The sequence below is a fragment of the Anas acuta genome, chromosome 4, assembly GCF_963932015.1.
Source record: "Anas acuta chromosome 4, bAnaAcu1.1, whole genome shotgun sequence".
Classification (NCBI taxonomy): Eukaryota; Metazoa; Chordata; class Aves; order Anseriformes; family Anatidae; genus Anas; species Anas acuta.
In genome coordinates, this window is record NC_088982.1 from 60257923 (window position 1) to 60269363 (window position 11441).

At 40.3% G+C, this 11441-nt stretch overlaps 1 protein-coding gene across 6 annotated transcripts in view; it reads right to left on the minus strand.

Moving 5' to 3' along the window:
* The window catches only part of INTS10 (integrator complex subunit 10), a 24758-nt gene extending 13849 nt beyond the window's left edge, over window positions 1–10909 (minus strand). For 2 of the 6 annotated variants that reach the window (XR_011096328.1, XM_068681515.1), the window contains exons 1-12: window positions 10735–10909; window positions 9922–9989; window positions 9336–9439; window positions 8167–8306; window positions 7308–7389; window positions 6829–6969; window positions 6272–6443; window positions 5578–5747; window positions 2467–2600; window positions 1541–1697; window positions 829–911; window positions 100–252 (exon numbers count right to left, since the gene is read on the minus strand). Coding sequence is in view for 5 of the 6 variants with exons in the window: in XM_068681515.1 (XP_068537616.1) it covers window positions 100–252; window positions 829–911; window positions 1541–1697; window positions 2467–2600; window positions 5578–5747; window positions 6272–6443; window positions 6829–6969; window positions 7308–7389; window positions 8167–8306; window positions 9336–9439; window positions 9922–9989; window positions 10735–10863 (1533 nt within the window). In the remaining variant the exon portion in view is untranslated. Of the gene's footprint in view, window positions 1–99; window positions 253–828; window positions 912–1540; window positions 1698–2466; window positions 2601–5577; window positions 5748–6271; window positions 6444–6828; window positions 6970–7307; window positions 7390–8166; window positions 8307–9335; window positions 9440–9917; window positions 9990–10734 lie in introns of all 6 variants that reach the window. The other 4 variants (XM_068681516.1, XM_068681519.1, XM_068681517.1 and 1 more) reach the window with 4 other exon arrangements.
* Window positions 10910–11441: the final 532 nt, after the last annotated feature.

Sequence of the window (11441 nt, forward strand, 5' to 3'; positions counted from 1 at the left end):
CTGTTGGAAGCAGGACGATGGGAAAATTCGAAGGAGGGAGACAAATGGGAACCACACGGTCAGATGATGGAAGACCAGTGGGTGGAATGCTGTACATACCCGATATTCTCCAAGGGCAAAATGGCACGTTGCTAACTGGATTAGTGCTCTCTGATTTTCTAGCGAGCCTTGTCCTGTAATTTGCTGTGGAGAATGAGAGCCCTGAAGAGCTGCCAAGTGATGGAGGCTGCTAATTGCTTTTTTGTACTGCCCCTTTAAAAGGAAGATAGAAAAAGACAGTATTAGGATCTTCCGTAGAAGGGGTAAAAAGATTGACATAAAAATTCCCTTATAGAAAGCTTTCACATGAATGCTTGGACGGTATCTGCAATGATAGGATGGGATCTGAAATGAGAACAATCAGCCTGATTTTTAAGGAGAATGATAAATCTTAACTGAGACATTTTAAAACATTCTGCTATTTGAAAATTATTCTCTCTGACTGTATTCCAATAGAATGCATTAGCAGATGAATAAACTACACTGTTCTTCCATCACACTATATATATATCTCCTGGTCAAAATGCCAATGCCAAGGTCTTCTCCATATGATGAGATTAGCTGGACTCAACAATCAGCTAATTAGGACAGAAATATTGTAAGTAGGGTACCTATTCTGCAATAAGAATGGTATGATTCCATCCCCCAAAGGGTCTCATTTTAAAGGATAAAATCAGTAGTCACTTAAAGCAGTCATATCGGCTATTCAGAACAGCTATTCATAAAAGAAAGAGCAACATTATAACATTTTTATTAGCTTTTACTTGATTTTTTTTTTTTTTTTTTTACCTGGTAGATGATCATGTCTGTAAGAAAGATTCTTAACCAAAGCCAGGTTTCAGTCTTCCATGACAAACAAATTCTAGTGAACTCTGTAAGTGATGAAAGAAGGAAAGGGAGAAAAAATGAAGCACATCACAGCTTTCAGTTAAAAGATAGTTATCTAGAAAAAATATAGCTGAATTTAGAAATGAAAACACAAAATAGTACAAGTGTGAAATCATTCAAAAATAGGATACCCTCTTCCTATGCAATCACAGTTTCATTACATTTTTCTTCATAGTGTCCAGTAAAGCTGCTAAGTGACAGTATTTGCCAGCTTTTCAGAAAATAAATTTGTTTTCCAGATTATTACATCTTATTAGAAAGGAAGAGGCATGATCTAAAACTTATTTTCTTAAGAATGAATTAAAAGGAGCAATTAGCAGTGCATCCTCATCTAGTATTGTCAACACTACTATGAGTCAACTGCTCCTTCAGCAAAAGCTGCTTCTGCAAGAAGCATGAGTGAATAACCAAAGAGCAAAACAAAAGTCAGAAACAAAACACTCAAAAATGTCACAATTGAAAAAGCTTCTTATTGGAACCTAGATCAAAAATACTAAGGACATAAAGTAAGCTAAACTTTACGTATCCCAATGACAGAAATTCTGTTTTAACAATACTAAAATGACAACAATGAAGTGTAAATACATGTAGCCTTGCCTGCAGTTAGCCTTACCTTTGTCAAGTGATTCCAGGGAATAGAGCAGCTCCCAGCTCTCTCTTGCCAGTTTAAAGCTCTCTAATACTTCAATAGAATTTGCAAGATCTGCCTTATTTACTGCAATATGGCGACTTCGTGCCTTCCCAGAAGGATCCTCATCATCTGAGCTCTGCTTAACAGTCGGTAAGAGACAAAGATTCAATTCTTATTGTATATTTATTTCAAAGGATTCTAAGTCACAGAAGTTCCACTTAAAAAAAGCAAACAGTTCCATACTAGAGATGCCAAGATTATAGTTTCAGTGTCTTTAAGTGACTTTTCATTATTTTGCTTTTGCATTCTAACATTAAAACAATCTCTTTTGCTATCAACTCAGTAGCATAGCACGATGAACAGTATTCCAAAAGAGTTCTTTCTGATTAAGTACAGTGTACCATGACCACACTTCAGCCAGATTATCAATTAAAGGATATACACTTTACACTTCACTGCTCAGTTTAAGCCTTCAGCAGCTTAATGCAAAGGAAACATAATTCTTGTATAAGTGTGTGTACTTCCATCAACAGAGAAATTCCATGAAACAGATGTCTTCCACTATTAAAGAAACAAACGTATTCACAGTTCCAATAACGAAAAGTCAATTAATTTGGAGGTTTACCTGTAGAAGATCTGACTGCTATAGTTACCATTCTTAGCACTTTCTGCACTCTCTGCTGGGCTCCTTAAAACTGAAATATTCTTATCAGCACATAAGTGCTAGAAAAATCCTTTTATTCTTGCTGGTTTTAGCCAAAAAGTATGTTTGCAATACTGTGGTCAGAAACAGCTATTCCAGGGTAGTACTAAAAATACATCTATCCCATCTATGTCAAAACCACTGTTGTCTAAAGTCCAGTACCAATGCCATTCTTATTCCAAACAAAAAGGCCTAAAGGAGTTACCATTGTTTTTTCTCTTCCCTCTGCAAGTTTCCTCTTTTTGTGTATGTGTTTGTTACGATCGATATCTGTATCGCCGTAGACATTGGTCACATCCTCGAGAAGAATCAGCGGGGCTTGGTTTGGAGCATTTGGACCTGGATGTAAAGATAAATTAGATCAAGATGTTCTAAACAGATCTGAAAAGTCTTGTGCCTACACCATGCTTCCTTCATGAGCACGGACTATAATGTTAAAGAATAACTGAATTGTATTTCAGATTGTAAATTGTATAAGCTTAAGCAATGCTGGTAAAGCTGTTTTTCCTCTAGGCAGCCTCATGGTGAAGGTTACAACGCATTTACCAGATGTCACAAGAGTTTATTTGAGGGCCTTAGGGTATGTATTTGAACCCTTTTCTTACAAAGCAGTCACAAGATTCTCAGGCAGCATGTCTTTTCTCATCAAGTATTATTTGCTTTTATATTTTATATTACAAGTACAATTATTCAACACGTAAACAGAACAAATAGCTCTGAAGTTAATAGCCACAAATATTCTCAAAACGTTCTCAGGAGAAGTCAAAGCAATATATTAGCAGGCTCAAAGAAGCAAGTGTATTTTATAATGAGATTTTCCTAGTATGATCTTTCAGTGTCAGCTTTGTCCCCGCTGATTTCACTTGTACAGAAACTCCCATCATTCACTCCCAAAACCCCTATAGAAGCCTCATTTTGAAGCACAGAAGACATCAATTTCTACTTGCACTGGTGTTACAGAACACCCCATGGGATCTGGTATCTGTTATTTCAGATTTTAATGCTTAGGTTTTATTAGATACAAAATGGGACACCACCTCCTATTCTCAAACAAGACTGGTATGTGGCCAGTACCAAGAAAGTCTTCCCTCCCAAAATATTTTCTCCCTTTGTACAATTTAATTGTACGTAGATGTGCAAAGCTCAGACAAAGAGAAATATAAAGGAAAAGGGAAATGCATTCATCTCTTCCCATTCTGAAATCTCTGCCTGACAAGACAGTAACGCCAACAAGTACTTTCAGTACTTGCATTTGTTCTGTTACTGTTTGCAGGATTAAAGACTGTTAAAAAACAGTTGAAACCACAGTATAAGGAGAATCTGTTTCAACTCTTGACATGAAGAATCCATATTGATCTTTTCCCATCTACTCAAAAATGATGTGTAAGCCGTCCACTATAACACAAGTTCACGCAACAAACAACCTGCCATGCTGTAACAGATGATGATTTTATCTCCTTTGACTGAAAGGTCCCCTACACAAAGGCTACAACCAAATGAAATCACCTATCCTGCATCATCATGCCCTCCGCTGTGTTACAATCTAACCTGTGTACACTTAAAACATTATTCAAGTCATTGGGCACAAAACAGTGTCCATGAGAAAAGAGATATGGAAGTGCCACAACCGGGATGCTGGAAGAGTTTTAACACTAAGATCTCCAGAACTGCCTACCTGCAATACCTGAAAAGAAAGGAGTGGGTTTTTCTTTTACTCACACTGCTTCCAGTGAGTACCAGTTAAGCAAGTGCTTTCCTTTCCAAAGAAACATGCTCTTCTCAGTAGCAGGCAAGCATACTGTAGTCTTTATTCCACAATCTTCAATATGAAAACCAAACTAAACCTCACCCCTTACTTGGGCTGCAAACCTTCTCTTACACTACAGAATTATACACAGCTATACAAAGAGACACGTTATGTTTCTCAGCCCAACTGTGCTCTAGAATCTGGGCTTACAGAGTTTTTAATTGATTTCTAGCACATAGTGTTATAAATAAACCCCTAAAAGCATCAGCCCAAATAGCAGCTCCTGCCAAGCCTGCAGGCAGCCCGAGAGGTGTGAATTGCCTCATTCACTTCTCAAGTCCCCAACAAGGCAGAACTGAATTATGTAAGGAAAATGCACTGAAAAGGTCTCTTTCAAGAGGTCTCCTGCAAGCCCAGACATGTGACAAGAAACTCACAGATCAAAGTTAAGAGCTACTGGACAGAGTAGGAGACAGCTTTTTTCCCTACCGCTACACTTCCTGCTCCAAAATAGGTAGGATCTTATTCCATATTTCTACAATGAGCCCTTCAAGACAAGTAGGAAAAACCCTAATGATAGAAACGATACAAAAGCCACCAGATACCATTGCACTTTAACACTAAAGCAGAGATGAGTAGGAGACTTGGAACTATTTTCCTGATGTCAGGAAATGATGGAGGGTACCAGAAGATCTGTACACAAAGGACTGCACTCTGATATCTCAGTATACATTTGGTTTTTGGTGGTTTAGTCTGAAAACATAAGCCTAACCATACTCAATTGGACAACTTGGAAAGGAAGATTTTTGCATGTGCCATATTTCCTTTCTCCCAGAATTCAGAATCAAGCAGCTAAAACTACCACAAAGCTAAAGCATCTCACTATACCACTGTAACATTTCTTTCCTCTGGATCAAAAAAATAAAACCTAACTCAATTAATTCCTGTATTTGTTAATTTAAAGTGACAAGGTGTTCTTTGCACACAAGCTGCCATTCTATTTGCCTTCCAAGCTTAGCTACTTGCTGACATCATTCAACTGATTACTACAAAGACAAATTGGAATTTGTGAGTTACGAATTTCCGGAAAGTATTTTTCTATTCATTTTTTGTTAAATTAATTATACATTTCTTGTGTGTTCCACACTCAGAAGTATCTTCACATATTTCGTGGAAAGTCTACAACCTTTTGACTGAAGGAAACTAGGAAAATGCCAGCTACAAAGAATCAAAGTCAGAGGAGAAAATAAGACAAACACGATGCTGAAGGATGAGTGGGAATAAACCCTAGCGATGTTATAGATAACAACTGGCCTGCTACTTTTCTTTTCACTAGACAACCACAGCTGGCCAAGGCTGAAACCGTAATGCTAAATTAGACTAATCTTCATTCTAATCCACTACAGCAGGTGTCATAAACTACTTCTGCTGCTGTCCACAATGACTTTGGAGAATCTTAATGAGAACTCACGTCATTTTATAAGATGATAGTTTTAAAAAGGGTACTGAGAAAAGATCTTTCTGACGTTAGCAATGAAAACATGAACTCTTAAAACATTAGAAACTAACCTTGGAAGAGCGATGGCTGGATGTTGCTGACATACTGAAATGCATTTTTAAAGAACACCAACATCGTAGAATATACTACTTGATTCTTGTATTTAGCGTGTGCATCACTATCGAAGTTACTGATGTATCTGCAGAGGTCTTTCATCCTATGCAAAATATCACCAAAACTTCTGAGAAAGAAAGAGAAATAAAAACAAAGTTCAGTATGTTACACAGGCTCCAAAATTAAAGGGAAGAATGCACAGTGAATATGAAAAACGTAATGTTTTCGCTCAGGAAACCCCTCAGTTGAAAGTCAGGGGAGGCTGGGAATGCAAACCAGCCAAACTTCAAATATTTGCCTTCTTTTAATTTGCTGGAGCACCTAGGAAATGATGCCCCACACTACCGTAGTTCTTGTGCATGACTTTCATCATGTGCATGACTTCCATCAATCAAGATTTAGTTTAATGACTAACTTGAAAGGACTCTCTGGATCCATGTTTTCATTTTACATTATACAGCCTTGAAAGAAAAACTGCACATTCATAAGGATTTTCACGAGGACATCTTATGTAATTAATTTGATGTAAATGAATTAATGTAAATTAATTACACAAAGTGTCCTCATGTTAAAATCCTTCTCCAATTCTTACTGTGTAAGAATTAAAATCTTCCTTGAGAAGAAATATCTGGAAAAGTACAAGCTTCTCACCTTCTTCCTTTATCCATTTGCCATTCACACCTCATTCCCACCACAGACAATATTTTAAATAGCCTCTCCCAAGGATCTGTAATCTGCGATGATTTCTCTGTAAGACCATCTATTATATATTTCTGAGAGCTACGTTTGCTTGGAGACATAATATCAGAGGAATCTTGTGAACCTAGGAAAACAAGCACATTTTTCTCTTCATATAGAAATCAAACTAACAGATTTATTTTCAGGGACACGTGTAAAAAGGCACAGTTGAGCTTTGAGGGTAACCATTCTTTACTGAGGAGACTAAAAGGGAACAAAAAGCTTTTCTACCTTCTCTGTAAGAGAGATGATAGGCTGAATGAGGAGATCTTAAACATTTTGACCTCACTCTCAGCACATTTGTTGTGAGGACTAATCAGCTGAACAATCATGAGGTATTTTGGTATCAAAGATCTAATGAGCATCAAATACAACTATTGATCTTTCTCTAAGAGATTCATTACACAGACCTAACTTCAGTAAGGCTAAAATGTATTTAGGAAAGACTAATTTTGTAAAAAAATTCTTACCTTGATATTGGCTTTCGGTCTGTGTAGATCTAGTTACATAGTTAATATAAAATTCTGCTGCTTTATTCAGGTATTTATATAACAAGCTGGCAGGAAGTCGAACGTCGGGGTTATTAATTATTAGAGGAAGAACATCACAAACTAAAATAGAAAACAAAAAATCATTCAGGCTTGTGTTGTTGCTTTTCCCCCCCTCCCCGTTATTATTATTATTATTCTATTTGTCCTAAGTAAGGTTTCTCAGTCAGCAATGAGTCTCCATCTCTGTCTGACCATACACCACCAAGGATCACAAAGAACCTTACGCGAATGACTGTAATACCTATTTGTTCCATATGGTCAGCCTGGCCTAACGTGGCCAGACATTGTTCTGAATATAGTGGTTTTCTAATCTTTATATCAAGAGAGAAGTTTATGTAACTGAGAATCTAACTGTCATTACAAGACTGTACAATAAAACAACATTATTATTTTCTTACCGAATAATTTTCTAAAACAATTCACTGGGGATTCTTGCTCTTCAATACTTTCAGCCTCTAATAAAGTTTCTCCAAGGCCTACCTGTATAAGCAGAGGTAAAAATCAAACACTGTTTTCATGCTACAAAAAGATGGTAAAAATCAAACACTGTATATCAAACACTGTGCTTTTAAAAACTTTTTCAATTGCAATTCAATGATGTTTTACAATTACTCAGTGGATATTTCAGTAGCAATTAATTACACAGCAATTGCATGTGCTAGTTCCTAACTATGTACATAAGCTAGCCCTGCTTTATTGCAGATGAAAAATAATGCCAGAAGGTAGAAAAAAAGATCATGAGAAAAATTGTGCATGTGACTATCAGCAAAGACATGCACAGACAGGTGAAAGTGATGGAGCTACCATGCATTACAGCTGCAGCTTGTCACCTGAACTCTGCACTCTGCCTGATGTAAGTACAAGATAGAACATGTTAGTTTAAGTTAATCTCAGAAATAACAGGTTTTACATTCTTTAAACTATGCTTAAATAAAGTATGAGTCTAGTCATAACCTCAAAGCACTCTGCCTTCAATGAGAATTTACAGACAAAAAGCTGAGCAGTATTTTTCCTTAGACTGCAATACTACTCTACGCTATTTTTTTCAGCTACTCTTTTTCAAAAAGCATAGAACATTCTTCACATTTACAAAACAAAACAAATGTTTTGTTTGTTTTCTGCCTATTTTTTCCCTGATGGTAACCTCAAAGTGCAACAATCTGAACTATTAGCCACAAATTGGCCATTAACTATGAATTGACATCTCAGCAAAATCTCAATGTGCTGAAACGTTATTATGAGCTACTCTTCTCTTACCCCATGTTGTACCACAGTCTCTGGGAAGCGTCGCAGAAGCAGTAGTAGCATTTCTGCCCTTTCTAATGTGTTAAAACACTGCTCTGTGGCCTTCAGTAGCATTTCACACTGGACTCGACCAGGAAGGGTTTCAAATAATCCTAAAAAAAAAAAAAAGAAAGAAAGAAACTGTGCAACTCGCAATGCTTGCATCATAAAGGTGACTGACAAAGGGTAAAAGACTAGTCAATATGACATCGCTACACAAAATGAAAAAGATCTCCTTATATTTCATTTTTCAATACCAAAGTCTGGAAAAAAAAAAATCTGCTTCTCTAAATGAAGCCTATATGAAACCTGAACTTATTTGGGTGCGCAGAACTTGATTTAACAAGACTACAAATGAATAGAATGCTGAAAACAAAAATAGTTGACATTTTAAGATGCTTCTTCCAGAAACCTTCTTTATATTCTGTCCTTACATACCACTTCTAAAATGACTGACTTAAAAAGGTACCTTTTTTACTTTAAATTTTTCATGAGACATTGAGAAGAAACCAATATATTCTCCCTGTAAATTGTTGCATTTTCTGTGAAAATGAAACACACTCCATGAAAATGCAAACATTTCCTCAACTAGAATAGCCTGTATGAGTTACAGGCTGCTTATCCTTATAGTTTCCGAAGCATACCTTCAAACAGCAGATTATATATAATCTGTCAAGTGTAAACCCTGCTTTCGAAGCTGCCTGTGGTTTCCAGCATTGAACCTCAAGCCCTTGTGGTCACCGTCCATTTTCATAACCCTCATTTTAGACATACAAAATCACCCCATTTTAATGATCATTCATTGTTCTCTGGAATCGTTTGGACTATGATCCCTCAGTGCCCCTCCACTTCTTCACTATGCAATCACTTTTCTAGTTTACCAGACCATGCTTTACATTCCAGCACACTTACTTAGTCTGCTCACAACAGATGCAAAGCAATGGGAATCAGTTCCTCATGTCCCTTTGTGTTTTCTAAGCCTATTGTAAAGAATAAAGTCTGAAATGATCCAAATAATCTGCAGTCAACAGGCAAAATTTAGAAGACTGACAGTTACTTGCCCCACTACCTATGTAACCAGGGGACGGACTTACCTTTAGATTCCTTCAGGTTTCTCCCTATTCTCTGAGCAGAATCCTTACCTCTTAAGAACTGTGTCTGCTTGTCCTGGGAGTCATTCCTTAATGCTGATGTAATAACGCTAATCTCCCTCCATACTGCAGGCTGGTCTGGAAAATTCACAAACCTGTAACAAAATTTGAGGCAAGGAATGCACAACAATCTCAAAAAACTTCTCTCTGCAAGGATGGGCAAGGGCAAATGGAAAATAAAATTGCACTCTTTAGTGTTCATTTTTAACAAGTGAGACATTTTCTGCTTAATTTACCCTAAAACATTCAGGGGATATTTTGGGAAACGCTGACATTTTCAGTTATACCTAGCAACAGGGTGAGAGGCAATGGGCACAAACTGAAGCACAGGGAAGTTCCAGCTGGATATGAGGGGGCACTTCTTTACTGTGAGGTGACAGAGCACTGGGACAGGCTGCCCAGAGAGGTTGTGGAGTCTCCTTCTCTGGAGATATTCAAAACCCGCCTGGATGCCATCCTGCACAATGTACTCTAGGTGATCCTGCTCAGCAGGGGGGTTGGACTAGGTGATATTCAGAGGTCCCTTACAACCTTGGCTATTCTGTGAAATTTATGGCAACGCGAGGCACTTACGTACATGTCATAGAGCAGCCTGCCCGCAGACGCCGTCCTCTCAGCGTTCCTCTCAATGGTGTACATCTCATACTGCAAGAGAGAAGGGCAGGACGTGAGCCTTCCCGAACACATTTATTGATCACACCAACTCTTCCACTCTAATAAAGCATCCACAGGTGCCCAAAAAGAACCCATAGGTGAGGAACAGAAACTGTGAGGAAATGATTGCAATGCTGTAGAAAGTATTAGACCTTACTGCTATCTACAACTGCCTGAAAGGAAGGTGTGAGGAGCTGGGGGTCGGCCTCTTCTCACAGATAACTAGTGATGGGGGTAGAGGGAACGGCCTCAAGTTGCGCCGGGGGAGGTTCAGGTTGGAAATGAGGAGACATTTCCTCTCAGAAAGAGCAGTCAGGTGTCGGAAGGGGGTGCCCAGGGAGGTGGTGGAGTCACCGTCCCTGGGGGTGTGCAAGGAGGGGTTGGACGTGGTGCTTGGGGACATGGTTTGGTGGTGACATTGGTGGTAGGGGGGTGGTTGGAACAGATGGTCTGTGAGGTCGTTTCCTCAGTATATGTAGGTATACCACAGTATGCACGTATTGGAGCTCCACAGGCGACAGAGGAGCCTTGCACCTCCCCTGGGAGCCCCGCCATGGGGCTGCTCCCCCTCAGCGCCCCCCCCGCCCGCGGGACCCCCGTCACCACAGCGACCGCTCGCCCCGCCCCCCTCCCCCATTGGCCGGGACGCCTGTCAATCACTCGGTACCGGGCGGGGAGGGGGGGGGGGCAGGGCCGGCGGGGCCCCGCTCCTTGCCGGTGCGGCGGCAGCGCTCACCTGGATGTTGAAGTCGGCGGGGTAGAGGCTCCGCGCCGTGATGAGCCAGGCCTTGGCCGCCCACAAGTCCCCCGGCACCAGCTCGCGGGCCCGCTTCACCAGGAACTCGCAGTCCCCCTGCGCCGACATCTTGCGGCCGGCCAGCAGCGCGCATGCGCCCTGCTGCCCGCTGCCCCGCCCCGCCCCGCCCCGCCTGCGGGGGGGGTGCGCGCCCGCCGCCATCTTGGGAGGGCGCTGAGAGGGGCGGGGAGGCGGGCGGCAGGGGCGGGGCGCGCTGCTGCGCCTCCGGTGGTTCAGGGGATAGTTTGGGCTCACAATCCTTAATAGGGATTAATAGTGACTTTAGATGCTTGATTACCTTCAAGCCTTCGTGTGACTTGCCTGAAATACCAAGTTTCTCAACTTTGTCATTTTGTCCCTTTCAGGTGGGCTGCTCGTTTCTGATGTAGCAACACAGGCTTGCAGACTTTGTCCTTGAGAATTTCCCCTGACGAAGTCTGTCGATCTTCATATCTAGGAATCAGGTTATCCTGTTACGCTGTGTTGACTAAGGCATGTTTTTTCTTCATTCCTTCTCAGCTGTCGCCCAAGACCCACAGATTCTCTCGCTGTTCTGGTGCAGCTGAAACCATGGACTTGAGTTAGGCTGCTGCACATTTTGAGTTGGGGGGAAGAGGGGGACACAACCATAGGGGGACACAACCATG